This window comes from Harmonia axyridis, chromosome 1 (assembly GCF_914767665.1).
Source record: "Harmonia axyridis chromosome 1, icHarAxyr1.1, whole genome shotgun sequence".
Taxonomy (NCBI): Eukaryota; Metazoa; Arthropoda; class Insecta; order Coleoptera; family Coccinellidae; genus Harmonia; species Harmonia axyridis.
In genome coordinates this window covers 20,279,286-20,295,005 of record NC_059501.1, presented here as the reverse complement: position 1 = coordinate 20,295,005, position 15,720 = coordinate 20,279,286, and the positions used below count along the sequence as shown (strand labels likewise).

General features: G+C 35.0%; 1 protein-coding gene across 2 annotated transcripts in view; it reads left to right on the top strand.

Annotated features, from left to right (window-relative positions):
- The window catches only part of LOC123684399 (dentin sialophosphoprotein), a 37,295-nt gene extending 23,051 nt beyond the window's left edge, over nt 1–14,244 (top strand). For both annotated transcript variants that reach the window (XM_045623649.1, XM_045623657.1), the window contains exons 3-7: nt 2,393–2,450; nt 6,569–6,640; nt 6,697–6,806; nt 9,287–9,491; nt 13,859–14,244. In XM_045623649.1, coding sequence (XP_045479605.1) covers nt 2,393–2,450; nt 6,569–6,640; nt 6,697–6,806; nt 9,287–9,491; nt 13,859–14,043 — 630 coding nt within the window. In that variant the 3' untranslated portion in view covers nt 14,044–14,244. The remainder of the gene's footprint in view (nt 1–2,392; nt 2,451–6,568; nt 6,641–6,696; nt 6,807–9,286; nt 9,492–13,858) is intronic.
- The last annotated feature ends 1,476 nt before the right edge of the window (nt 14,245–15,720 follow it).

The window sequence follows — 15,720 nt, the reverse complement described above, 5'->3', positions numbered from 1 at the left end:
AGGACTTCCCATTTCAACGTTTCCAAATATGTCTTGACCACTTTCGCAACATGGGGTAGAGCATTGTCATGTTGTAAAATCAGTTCATCATGTCTCTCGTTGTATTGCGGCCGTTTGTCTCTCAATGCTCGGCTCAAACGCATTAATTGGGTTCGATAAGGATCACCTGTGATTATTTCAGTCGGTTCTTACTACTCATAATACAATACGCTAAGCTGGTTCCACCAAATACTGAGCATGACCTTGAAATCGTGAATATTCGATTTGGCCGTCGACGTGAAAGCATGGCCGGGATATCCCCATAATTTTCTGCGCTTGGGATTATCGTAATGAACCTATTTTTTGTTTCAGTAAAATGCGATGCAGAAATCCCTTTCGTCTTTGCCTTGAAAGCAGCTGTTCACAAGCAAACAAACGCCGTTCAACTTCTGTCGTCTTCAACTCATACGGTACCCAATTTGCTTGTTTCTCAATCATTCTCCTGACTTTCAGGCGTTTTCAACTGGCTTGTTGTGTTACTCCCAATGATCCTGCCTAATCTTGTAGCGTTTGACACGAGTCTTGATCAAGTAATGCCTCCAATTCTGTGTCTTCGAAAAACCTCTCTCTTCCACCGCCATGCTGGTCTTCGATGTCAAAATTACCGTTTTTGAAGCGTTGAAAGCACTCTCGGTACGTTATTTCACTCATAGCGGCCCCACCATAGGTATTTGAGAGAATTCGATGAGCGTCGCTGAAGATTTCTTCATATTAAAGCAGAAAATTAAAACCTCCCGCAAATGACTAGAATTTGGCTCGTAAGCTGACATGTTTAATCAGGAATAACTTCATGATGCAGGCACAAATTTAAGCTTATTGTACGACATCTACAATCTATTTATTTCGACTACCACTTACCGTTACAGTCATCTATTGTAAAACGGCGGAAGCAAAGTTGTACACCTAATACCTTTCTTGGGGAATTTCTATTTAACATGAGCACTGACACATTCCTTTCTAGTGAGATTGAAAATTCGATAATCTTTGAAACTGAACTGACTATTGATGACCTATATTAAGTTATTCGGAGTGATGCCAAATTCCACTATCTAATTAATAAAGTTAATGGAGCAATTTAATGTTTCCTCAACACTCAGGCAGAGCAATTACTCGATCCATCAATCTTTAATGGAGTGGACAACTGGCAGTTTGTCCGATATACGAAAAGTAACAGAAGTCTTCTTAAAACTTCTGATTTCTTGTTCTTAGGATTTATATCTTCTTTTTTTTACTGAAATTTCTTGAGTCGTATTCTCATATCATATGGCTCTGGACTCAATAAATATGCTATACGAGGTTCCTTCTTTTACTCGACCACTTAGACTTGGACGGCGGTTCAGTAATAACTACTGAAGGGTCCTATGTAAAAGTAAGTTAGTTCAACTGTGTTCAATAATAATAAACTCTGCATAATAGGCCATAGTTTTAATTCTAATCTTAAGATTCAATTTTTTAACATGAATAAAATAACTTTTTCAAGCTTTGTTTGAATATCAAAACCAGAGTCATGAGAAATTCAAAAAGAATATGGAACAACAAGAATCTACTATTGACAACAGGAACAGATCCAGTCGAGTTGAAATTTTACGTGGATTTATAGAATGATAATTTTACACAAAATTTCGTATTAATAACGTTGTCACAATCATAGAATATAAACGCTGTGGCGTTAAGTCTGCTCTAGTTTCGTCAGTGCCTCGATCGTTGGTTCAGGCTGGCGAGGTCAGGTAGCGACTATCTCCCTGGTCTCGGTTGAAATGTTTCGATACATACTTTGAGAGATGATAGTAAGAGATATGATTCTTTCTGGAATGTGCGTTGGTTGCCAGATGAAACAGGACAAATCACAGAGTTATTTTTTTTCTAATTTCCCGTTTACTGAAAAAAACAATTCCAACATTGATTCATTTTTTTCATGGCATGTCACCTTGCAGGTGCAGTACTTCAAACTTGTAATCCTGATACTGAATATACAATATCTTCATGAAAGAAAATACTGAATTTTAAACATGATCAAGCACTTCTTTCAAGGTCTCGTGAAAACGATTTGAAAAAATTTCATCAATATGAATTTAAACAACTTCTGACATCAGTGATTTCCTCATTTATTATCGTATCGGTGTTAATTATATGATTTCTCTTATGAATAATACAATTATCTACTCAAAAAAAATTATGAACCGAAAAAAAAAAAATTTTCGCCGCTCATTTATTCATGCATCCTTGGAGACCGCAGAACTGTTTATAGGTATATGCGGCACCCAATGGAGCAAATGGCACATAAATGAACGAGCGATCAAAAGGTCCTGACTTCAAGTCATTGCTTCCTTAATTTTTTTAAATTTTGTTTCAGTTTCTATCGGCCTTGATGATGAAGGAGTATGGAAATGCATTAAAGTATTGTAAACTGAGTGAGTATATTTTATTTGGATCCTTAATCTAATAAATGGATTTTCATCAAGTTTTCACAATTTATTATAATAAACAGAAGGAAGGTTTACTTTCGACATGGAAACATCTTCAGAGCACTTCTTTCTCATGAATCTTTAGTCACATTTGTAGCTTAGCGGAGCCAAAATTTTTTTAATGAGAATCAGAGTTCGCCCAAGTTATGATATGAAATTATTCCTTCCCTTAATAATGAATTTATTCCTCATTTTATTCGGAAAGGGGTAGGATATGATTGTATATTCAGCAGCGTGAATGTCTCTCAGCTAATATCGAATTGTCGAATACTCAATAGTAACTACAGAATCCAGTATCCGGTAGGAAATTATCTCCCGAAGTTGGGTTGTTGGTATTAAGAGAGGAAAATCCAATTAGAGAAGTTGGCGGAAATCCCTTCTTTGTACCGACTCATTTCGGTTCATCTTTCACGGTCGAACAGTTTTTGCTATCACGCCTGGAAGCAACAAATCCATAAGGACGGAATGGCTCTATTGATCTTGCCCATCGGAAAATTAATTAAACTATAATTGAAAATCATTGCTTGGATTGCACAGATACCTCGCTTTCACATAAACTCGAGAAGAATACTGATGTGCATTTAACGTATGTCTTAAAAGTTTTGGTTTCGTATGTTGTAGAATATGACTAAGATGCATAGAATACCTGGTGTGTTTACTGATTCGATTTTGTTTCAAACTTTTTGAGAGACCCACCTGTTGCTTTGGTGGTCTGCTTCAGCAGAGTGCTGTAAGGTGGCGTTCTTTAAAATTTTTCGAATTTCCGCATCTGCCTGGTGCCGTTTAAAAAGAAAATACTGATTTTAGACACTGCAAACATTCACAATAAATTACAATTCAGTTCATATCGAATTTTTACTCAAATGAATGGAATATAATGACAGACCATAGAATATAAAATATTATTGTTCTATACTCAAAGTTAATGACAAGAGCGTAGAAATAGGGGGAACCTGGGGGTAATTACACGGTGTTCCTAAATTGGAGATACAAATGAAAATGACAGATTTCCACATCATTTTAAGAAAAGAAGTCCTATAACATGAGTCCCCAAACATTTTGTTTTGAGATACATGTGTTAAAGTTTAAGTTTCTTTCTCGTATAACCTTCCCTCCACAAGATATTTAATATGAATTGGCCATAGATATTCCAGTTTAAAGTTTTCACCATGTGATATGCTAATTTTGAATGCAAATCTACAGGGTGATATATTTTCTGGAAGGATGCCTGCTTCCTTCCTCCAAAACTATTTTGGTGAATGGCTGTTAGTTTAGAAAAATGTAGTACTGGTCCAGTACTATACTTTTCGGTTTGTTATAGTTTTGTCGTATCTGCTATCGATTTCGAGAAAAAATCTCTAGTAATCCTCAGGAAAATCCAAATTATTAGAAAGATCCAGCTAGTAAGCTCCAATGAATGCATTAATTATAAGTTTTGGTATTTATTTACCTAATCTGTAGCGAACATTAATAAATATTTGATAAACTGTACGACACACTAGAAACAACCTGTATATTGAAAGCAAAGCGTTTGTGGGCTCATATTCATGAAACTTTTTTCTCAAAATTATTCAAGTAATTTCTCATTTTCCTTCGTAACTCTTATTTGGGAACACCCAGTATAAGGTAAGAACAACCGAATTAGTAACAACAAAAATTATTTCGAGTAATTTGGTTCAAACTTCATTATCAAACTTCTTTTTCTAACATTACAGATATGAATAAAAGTTGTCAAAAATTTTTTTTCGATTATCCCTCCCCAAGAAAAAAAAGATCTACGCCCTTGGTTCACAAGAGTCGAGAATTGAGAGAAATGTCAAATGTAAACGATGTATGCGCCATCTGAAACAGACCGCGATCTCTCGAAATCAAGTAGGTATAAATCTGAAAAATCGCCCGTTTTGTTTGAAAGTTTTACAGGTATAAGTAGACACACCAGGTTTTCTATGCATCTTAAATATGACCTCCTGAACAAGAAAGTCTATGGGTCTAACTCGATCCTATGATTAGTTTTAGAGGCGCAGGGTGTTGAAGTTGAAAAATGGAATTTCTGTTAATATGGAACAAAATCTTAAATGTTCACTATTATAATGTCAAACAGTACTGGCTTTGCTATGATCATTTGGAACAGTTGTCCATGAGAAAGCTTTGCTTTTGCAGATCTAAAGCAACAACACATCGTAGATGAAACAAGGCTTCATCAATATACTTCAGGGTCAAAAAGAGCGTCAGATGAGTGAAAAAAAGTTGATGAAAGCCGTGCAAACCGACGAAATTCTCAAATATCACTTATAGCACGGTACTGAGATCGTTGAAGTACTTGGAGTACATTACTCTGGAGAGTGTATCACCCTTGAGGTGACTACGTTGGCGAATAAATTTGAATTTTTAAGGACAAGTGTATTTTTACTGGTTGGGTCCGGTTCTTATTGATTGATGTTTTAATTCTTGTTTCATCCTAGTGTCTCAATGATTTAAAAAAGTCTAAAAACGTCGTATTTCGCTTGGGAGTTAAAATAAGTCCCACTTTTTGTTTTGAATCGACAAAAAGGCCACATGTTAGTTGCCTATGAAAAAGCTATTTTGTTTTATCATTCAATTATAGAAGAACACAATGATAATTGCCCCTTTGATTGAAAACGAAAAAGGAATGTCCAACGGTTGGAAATGGATCAATCGTTCATTGCATTCCAAATGGCAGACTAGATTTATGTAGTAACAGAATGCACCCAAAATTAACATTGAGCATTGTATACAATGCGCTATGCAATTGGAAGGGACAAAACAAAATATCAGAATACAGAATATCCAATACCTACTACAATAAATTATTTTACATTTGCATTATTTACCAATGAGTCTGATTCTTCTTTGAATTCCAAGGTCCACTTGGAAAATTTACGTATGAAATTGGAGTCGGGGAAAAATATACTTCAAAAATTAGCTGGTTCTTCATGTGGTGCTGATGCCAGCAGTCTTCGAACGGCAGCTTTGGTCTTGGTTTTTTCTGCTGCTGTATACTGTTGTTCTGTTTCGTTCAATAGTGCTCATGTACATAAAATTGATGCACATCTTGACGTTTCTATGAGAATCACAGTAGAACTATTACATCTACATCTTTACATTGGTTACAAGTGCTATCAAATATACTTCTGCATATTCGTAGACAAATCGCAGTAAAGAAATCTTGGGAAGATTTTAATTTCTACCCGAACTTATTTCCAATTGTATCTTACCTCCCAGATTCTAGAACTACCAGATTGAAGTCACGCAAACCTTTATGGATTAATACTTTCCTTCAATCTAATGGAAGTGACAAGGAAATTTGGCGTTCAGAATGGAGTTCTTGTGATGTCTTCAATGAAAGTCTAATCGTTAATCCTTCAGAGAAACTTCTAGGTTCCAATCTTCCTAGAAAAATTTGGTGTATTTTAAATCTTATGACTGGTCATGGTCGTTGCAATAGTATGCTCTTCAAATGGTATTCTATTGAGAGCCCACTATGTGAGTGTGGTGTAGAAGAAACCATTGACCACTTGGTGAATACTTGTCCAATTTATAAATGTCATGATAGCTATCCATTCAGTTTCAGATTCTTTTTTAGAATAGGTCTCTAACTTCAAATCAATATAATGGAAACTAACATTTATTACTCCTTTCTGGTTCTTTTTTTGTTTTCAGGTTTAATTATAAAGTTGATAAAGAGAAAGGATAGAAAAGATTTTGTTTGGATGAAGAAGAAGCCCTTTAATATAAATATGTCAGCTTATTCTGTAAACAAATAGACAAACCAATCACTATACCTTTACGGGGAGATAGGGTTTTTGTTGAAGTTTTTATCTGTACTCTTGTCATACGTTGAAATGAACAATGCCGTTTACATTTCCTCTGCTAATACTGAGATTAAATCTACACATGCTTTGTTGTTTGCTGTTGATAATTTTTGTATCTATCTCAAAAAAAATCTATAGTCTGGTCATTGATAACTGTTAGTAAGTCATTGATTTATTGATCAATTCTATAAGTTTATTTTTTGCATTGATTAGTGATTTATTTCCTTTCAGTTCTACAGTATGAGCCTAACAACGCAACGGCCAAAGAATTTTACCCGCTCATCATAGAGAAGATAAAACAGAGTAAGATGCAAAATGGATATCGCATTTTTCTTTATTCATTTTACACATTATTCCAGCTGAAATTCAGAAGGCGAATGAGAGCAACGACACCGAGAGTGAGAGTGAAACGAGTTCTTCATCTGATTCGGAATCGTCGACTAGTGATGACAGCAGTGATGGTCAAGAGGTAACTTCATTTTGTATCTATCGGCTTGTACACTTTTCATTTCTTCATGTGTTTATTTTGATCAAGATAAGAAAAATGAGCCTGTCCTCGAATCGTTGGAGGCACAAGCAATAAACTTCACCTCGTGTAATCTGAAGAAGCATTAAAAAACAGGAGCTATATTTCCTCTGAACGGATTCTGTCAAGTGTTATTGATTTACGTTCTTCGAAAATGATAGAAGACCTGATATTCAACCGGAAATAACCGGAAACCCGAACAAAATATTTTTTCCTGCAGCTGCTATAGAAAGTAGCGTATTCTTCATATCTAACTCAATTTCAAAACTATGTATATTGCTTATACTGTGAAAAATATTATCCTACACGGCACTTCGCTTAGTAGACCAATGAAATTGGGCTTTTGAGAAGTCGTTTTTATGAAAACTCAAGAAATAAACAGATACTGTCTACGAAGGCCATTTTGAATTGAATTAGGTACATTACTCGAATTATTTAAATTTGTGTAGTCGAAGGAAATAGTATATTGTGCAATAAGTAAGAAAAGTCCAAATCTTCTCACGAGTGTGGAAGTTTATGGCACCAACCATTGTAGGAATAATATAGTGTGTAACATGTGGAGAAATTCCTCTTCTCACTCGTGTGTTTGCGGCACTCGCAGGCTCGTGCCACAAACTTCCACACTGGTGAGAAAAGTTGGACTTTCCCCACTGGTTGTACCATATACTATTTTCCAAGAGATCGTCAATTCTGGCACCGATTCTTCGTAGAGCTCACGGATTTGGGGAAATTTGAACCCGAAATTTGGGAAAAATTGAATTTCCCTCTAAAAATCGTTATATCTCCTGAATCATCGTCACAGATCACTCAAATAAAAACGTTTTTCAAACATCAAGTTCCGATCTGAAACATATTGAGGTTTCAGGGGCGTAGCTTACGTCCAGAGGAAGTTGCAGCCTCGGGAAATTTATCAATTTTTTTCTCGAAATTTTCAGATTTTTACTTATAATTTCTGAAATAATATACAGATCGCCAAACTGCAATGCATAATTTTGAATGAGATGTCTAGAAATACTGTTGTACCGATTTATTCTAGAGAAGCTTAAGATAAAACTGACGATTTTGAAGTGACCAGTCTTTTTGGATTCTTGAGAGATTGCCTGCATTTGACTTCATTTTTGCTCGTTGATCGTTCATTATGGCGCTTATATCAAATTTCGTTTTCGTTTCCACGAAAATATATGATTCATGCAGGATGTAACTGAATAAGAGCAATAATTTCAAAAATTAAAGATGGTCTTTTATAATGAACAGTTTTTATTTTATTCTTGAAACTGCGGAAGAGTTAAAGGAGAAGCATTTTATGATAGTGTTATACCACAGAGTAATAATCACAGATAAAGGGAGCTTACGTCATTTTCAATAAGCTAATTTTCTAGTTCTATACTTCGAATATGATGAAATATCAAACTGTGACCTAATATAAACAAATTTGTTGCTGAAACAAATTGAATTTATTGCTTCTAAAATGATCGTTTGACAAACTCATTCACTTTGGGGGGTAATTTAATGTAATTTGATCGGAATTGACGAGTTTCTTTGGGAGGTACAAGCTGAATGAGGATAAATGGCAGAGTTCAACAATATTCATCAATTATTCCCTGTTGAATATTGATGTGGAACTTCCCAGAAACGCAATTAGCTTTTTTGCTTACTCCTCGGGACTAAGAGCGAAAATGGCCACTTGGAAATTATAAAATTGATCAGTCATCCATTAATTATCCATTATTATTATCAAATCATTGAGATATAAGTTTTTTGAGAGCTCGTTCTTCAGCAGATCGATCTATCATTTCGTCACAATACAGGGATTGTCACGAAAAGGTAGCGATCTCAAGGGTAAAAGTCAGAGTAATATTTGAGGTTTCTGAGAGCTGCAAAGTGAAAAATTCAAGAAGAATGCCCGAAATGGAAAAACCATTCAGTACCAACGCATTGGAGTATAGATGATAGTATATTGTGCAACAAAGGGCGAAAGTCCAAAAAAAAGGGCTTTTTCTACAACTTCTATGGAAAGTAACGTATTCTTCATAGATTACTCAATTTCAAAACCTTGTATGGCTCATACTGTGAGGAATATTATTCCACACGACACTTTGCCCACACCTCGCTTGATAGACCAATGAAATTGGGCTTTTGAGAAGTCGTTTTTATGGAAACTCAAGAAATGAACAGATACTAACAACGAAGGCCATTTTGAATTGAATTAGGTACATTACTTGAATTATTTAAATTTGTGCAGTTATAGGAGAAGTTTAGTGTGCATCAGTTGTAGGAAAAAATATAATCATTCAAGGGTATAAAAATTTGGCTCAATTTATTCATCATTCGCTGTCATCACTAAAGCAACTTTTAGAGAACAAATAAATTTCTTGTAAAAATTTTTGTTTCCAAAAAAAAATAATGATAATTATGATATTCAGGAGGAAGAGGATGTGGAAGAAGAGGAGGTTGAGGTGAATATGAATAAGGATAAGAACAAAGGCTCTAAAGGATCATCGAACGGTGATAACACAACTGGCAGCTACTCAAGTCTGGAGGACGATGAAGCCGTTTTAGATCAGCTAGCAGCACTCACCCAAAAGTACAAAATTGACAACATGGATCTTGGAAACGGAAATAAAATATGTAAGTTAGATCGTCCATGCAAAAAATATCTACTCAAAGAAAGTACATGAAATCATTTCAGCTGTAAATCGTTAAGTTTTTGCCTTAATTATCTTTAATAATAATTGTTTGATCAAATTCAGATTATCGTGGCTTTAGCAGATAGCGAGTATATAAAATCGAGTTCCATCGAACCTATAAACTTGTCTTGAAATTAGGCAGCTGCTTTTCATATTGTTTATAATATCACCAGAAATTGATAATCAGTATTGCCAGACCAATTTCGTGGGCAAAAATTTGCACTAGATGAAAGACGCTCCTAAGATCATGACAAAATAGCGCGAGTCTACTTACAGTCGTTGATTCTAGTTTGACATCTTCGTTCAATGCAAAAATGAATTGAAATTAAACACAGAAATGATTCGATTCAAAGTAACAAAGACAGGGTGATTCACGAAGCATTATTGGGAGAGATAAATTCTTGGAAAAAACTTCAGATTCGTTCGACTTCCGGTTTAACCGGGAAGATAACAACTTTTTCAAATGTAACACTCAGTTTTTTGATTTATAACCAAATTACTTACTTAATTATACATTGCTTCAAAGGATAAATTGCATATTTTTTCCAGAAAGTTTGTCAGAAATCTAAAAAAATCTCTCAAAAACGGCATCATTCTATTTGAAATATCGAAGTTGTTAGTACTTTTTGATATAATCGGCAACCTCGTAGGCTGAAAATATTTCAGATTGATAGAGCAGTGGTTCCAATCCAGGAAACCAAATTTTCAATAAAATCGTACCTTTTGTTCTACGTAAAAGTCCAGGGTATACTATCGACTGAGGCTCACCCATTATAAATTTCAGCTTTTATACTTATGACGTAATTGGGGTCTAATTCTATGCACCTTATTCACTGCAACCTGCCAAAGCTACGATTCTGTGGATTTTCTAGTGGAATTTCTATTCGTACACTATCACCCTTGGATTACCAGAGAAAATCTAGAATTCTTCATCACAGAAAAAAAACCTCGACGAGCAGAATCGGTAAAAGTTTTTCCGCACAACCGCCAAACGAGAGTATCTGAAAAGGATTTCATGTGAAATTAGATCTTTTTCAGATGAGACCCCTTTCAGCTGATAATCTTCCAATGCATTCTGGAAACGTCTCCGGATGAAAGTTGATGTCACATGTGGAAGTTTGGGAAGTGGATAAACTTCCGATTGAGTTACGTACTCATGTGGCTAGTTTTCCGATTTTTATCGGACAGTATGAATGAAAGTGCAGAAGGCTCGAATTTGCTAGCCAGTGTTAGTTTCTACGAAGAAACTTTTGTATAGTATATTCGACATCGAATTGAAAACTTACGAACTATGTGAACGGTGGTAACATTAGAAGGGTTACACCCATTAGAAACGATTCGTTCGACTATTCTTCTAGCATGCTGGAATAACAATGTCTGATAATTTTTTGCGGAATAAAATTTATCTCTTTGTGTTTGGCGAAAAAAATCGAGATGTGGGGATATTCAGTTATTGCCCTTCATAAAATAGTATTAGTCGTAGTGAAATGCCTTGAGTTCGGTGGACAGGAATAATAATTATTTTCACGAATTTGACAGAGGTAGAATTGTTGCTTATCGATATGTTGGTTCGTAATACCATGATGGTTATGCGTACAATACGAGCATGAAGCGTAAAGGTAGACGTTTCAGACTACTAGTTTTACAAGACCGTTATTATTTATTGGGCATTGAAAGTAGTTCGCTGTAATAATCGAGAATTTTAGATTCCTGAATATTGGGTCTGGACGTCGCCATCGTGCGGTAGGTAGACGAGACCTTTTTCGAAGACGATGTAAGGTCAGGCACTTGACACTAGACTTGAAGGCGACTATTATACCTAAGTGCGAAATTTATTAGTTACATATTTGTGAGATCAGGTTGATGGAAATATCTTTTTTTGTGCCAAGCGATACTTAGGTTTGTTCACAGGCGATAAGAGGGTAACTTATAGGGTGTTAGAAATTAGTTATGAGTGGTAACATTTGATCCGTGGGAAAAGAAAAACTTGACAACTACGGAAAAAACCCAAGTCGTTTTGTTAAAGCTCATCGAGGACGGGGAAATGAGTCACCCTAAGCCAAATCATCGGTTCGGGAAGATAGGTAATAGAAAAAAAAGAAAATAGAAGTACGGATATTAAAGTGAAGAGTTAGAAGTTGATCGCGGAAGTTGTTATTGTGTAGGAGTTGAAGAAAAACCCAAGAAACGTTTCGGAAAAGATAAGTTGTGATACAGATATAAATATTTTGAAGAGAATATGTTTTGAACGAATTTTAAGAGTTTGAAAAATATATTATTTTTTATTCCATCACGAGCTGACAGTGCAATCGGTATAATGAAAGATTAGGCAAAAATAGTATCGTTTTGTTTATAATTACCTAAAGTTCGTGATATACTTCGCGACAGTGTAGTGTGAAAGAATTTGGTATTTTACCAAACATTGGCGGATTAGAAACTTAAGGAATTTATCATTTTTTGTTTCATTTTGTTTTGCTGTCCAGAGTTCTCCAGTATAGTTCATGCAGAGTATTAAAAAGGATCAAAGAGATCTGCCAGTTTAAGGCAAGTCTTGGAGGTTTATTTTTGTTTTTTTTGTTTATTAGTGAAATTTTAAAAATTAAACTTATGACGTCATCATATGAACATCAAGTCCTGTTCCTAGTGCGACAGGCCTCACCCACACTTTCTCCCTTCATGAAGGAGAAAGAATTAATTAGCATAATAGCAACAACATACTACCATCCCTTGATAAGAGGAAAGCCGATCTTTCAATGATCACAAGAGGCGGTGGAGTAGTACATCGCGTGATATTGTTGGCTATTGAATATGTTCTCCCTGTTCAATAGTCAGAATACGATCATTGCTGCCGATGGAATATAGTGACATACAACAACTTTTTCGTTCCTTTCACAATTACATTAATGAAATCAAGAAATATCAGCCAATAACAAATATATCATGAACGAACAAAAATTAAATAAGGCAAATCATCCTGAAATATTTGAAGTTAAGATGAACCTCCACGCTATAAAATGCTCTCCTTATGAGGAAATCTTTCATAATCTTTGAAAAATCATTGATCGGTAAGCTCCTTATGTTGACTGGCAATTTATTCATGAGGATAAGACAGAAATAATTCGAGTTGTACCTGCTAGATTTGAGTCGCAAAAACTGTATGTTGATACTGAGAGACCGCCAGGTATTATGGTCATGTAGCTCGTTTTACAGATTATTGCTTGATTATCTTGCCGCCATCAAGCAGTTTGGAACGACTAGACAACGAAACATCAAAATATTCATGCTTTTGAAGACCGGACTCACATCAGCCCGATATGGTAAACCAGCCAACAATCTGTTCGCCTTTCTCTGCAAATCAAAAATTCTTTTAGCATGTGAGGAATTTTCTAAACTTGAAACAGCATAGAAGATGTGCAACTGTATAACTAAAAAAAGAGTTAGCATACCCTGGCAAAACATGAACGAGATTTCTCAAAAGAAAAATGCTACCCAAAATTTTGGATGCTATATAATCTACATGGCCTTCCCATGTCCCATATTGATCAAGAATTACGTCAGACTGGTAAAATTTATAGATCTGCGCCTTCAGAGCATTCTAGGGGTCTTATAAAGGTTCACGGTGAACTCATTACGTTCAAACCACTGAACAAGAGACCGCTGAGCCCCAACAAGCTAAGACAATATCAACCACACTCAAGTAACTATCCACCAACGTGGTATGGTTACAAGAAATCAAAGATTTAATCAGATAATTGATGAATATCAGAAAAGTGTAGGTCTTAATAGTGAACCCTGCGGAACTCCACCGACGACAATACCGCGAACAGATTTACCACCATGATATACTATACTCTATTTGTCAGAAATAATTTAATAAGGCTCCAACTGATATCATGGAAACCGTATCACCCGAGCTTCGCCTCAAGAACATCCATGGAGATGGAATCAAAAGCTATGTCAAATAATAAAAACAGGAACATACTCGCAATCGTAATTATTTCATTATTCCTGCATTCAAATTTAGGATATGACGACGATCAGCATATTTATTTAGTATGTATTTAGGAATAAAGGTGTACATACAATGAATTGAGTCGCGAAATTGAGAACTCAGGTACCACATTCTTATTTAAAAAAAGGTTGAAATCTTTTTTAAGTGATAGATGTTTCTATGGTCTCTCCGAATTTTCACACTAAGTTAGAGTCTTGGACCTTTTCCACAATGTATTTAAATATTCTATGGACATAAAGTTGTTTTTATTATTATTACCTTTATCTATTTCTCTGAAAAAAGTTGTTTCCTTTCAGATGACACGAACAGCACCGATCCAACCTTGTCCAAATACAACTTCACCGACAACAAACCGAAGAACGATTTTCTTGCAGTTGAAAAAATGTACAATTTCGCCACCAGCTCTGATTCTGAGTCCCCTACTGAGCCAGTGACTCAGGAAACTATCGCGATGCTGCGTGCTCGTGTAGTTCCGAACTAACCCTAGAGTGAGATGAAGAGAAACCATATTACTTCTTAGATGTTAGAAGTTGTTCACTGGGATGACTACAGAGGAAGGAGAAAACGGAAAAACACTAGATTAGGTTGAAGAGGGTTAAAATAATCATATCTGTTTAATGTCAGAACGTCACCCAAGATTCACTTTTCCTTTCGTAAGGTCCTAAGATGGTTGAATGCGGTTGTTAATTGTTCTATTTTTGTATCTATGAATACAAATGTGGGAATTGTTACAAATGAAATCAATATATCCGATCTGAAATAAAAAAAATCGGGATTCATTATCGTATCAAACCATTCAGGAGTTGAGAATTCTTTTTTTATTGGTTTTCTCTGAGCAAATATTTGACAATACAGGGTGTCCCAAGTTCGAGTGCCTCTATTCGAAGTTTCTGGATAACTGGCTCTATATGAGAACTGAAAATTGAGATTATAATATTCGATATTCTCTACCGAGCTAAAATATTCTTGAAGCCTGAACACTTTCAGTTATACTGAAAAAAAAGGGTAGTAGTCAGCATTTAGTTCGTTATCCCCCCTATTCTTAAAATCTTAAGCATAAACCGTTTTCACATATTTGAAGTTGGAGGATGTGGAAATACTGGTGTATCATGAATTAAAAAAAAAAACCGTCACAGGATGTTTCGAATATTGTGCCAAAAATTGTTATCAGAATTAGTTCATAACATTTGTTTTTCAAATTAAAACCTTATTTTTTATGATTGCGTTGGATTCTGCAGAGAACTCTACGTATGACATAAATTCATGAAAACCTAAATTACTCAGAAATTATTTAATTCAAAAGCATAAACATTTTAGAACACTATAATTATTTTTTCCGCAGAATTCAACGCAATCATAAAAAATAGGTTTTAATTTTAAAAACAAAAGTTATTCTATTAATTCTGATAACACCCTGTGGTAGTTTTTTTTTTATTCAGGTGATGCACAATATTCCCACATTCTTCAACTTTAAATATGTGAAAACGGTTTACGCTTCAGATATTGAGAATAAGAATGAAGAACAGAATACGCATATTTCCCTTCTTTTTCCAGTTTTTTTTTGATATTTTGAAAACTATTCCGACGAAAGCAATGATTCGAATAAAATAATTTAAGAATCGAATACTGGATCATATCAAAAACTCATGAATATCGGTAGAGAAATAGGTTCAGTTTTGCAGAACCGAACTCGAACTTGGGACACCCTATATAATACATATTAGACACCAATTGAATGATTGTAGAGCTCGTATTCATCAGTCATATTCAATGTTCGAAGTCGAGAATTCCCTTGGAATTGGTGTACAGTATTTCCGAAATATCATCTGTAGTACCCATCTTCTTTAAGATCAATAGAAAAACTTCTTGGTTGAGTTACAGTTGATGCAACGTATTTTGAAAGCATGTTGAATCAATTAAATCCATTGATTCATCATGACGAATGCTATCACTGTTGATTTGACATATTGAAGGTGCTCGATTTATTAACAAATTGAACATAAAATTGAAAAGTCTTCAAGTCCGAACAACCTTGATAAACTTCGATTGGTGTAAATGATCTACTTTCATGTTCATGAAGCTGTTTTTGTAAAACTATTTCAATGGACTATCTAGTAACACTGTGTATACAAAATGAGTACAGAATCATTATCTAGAG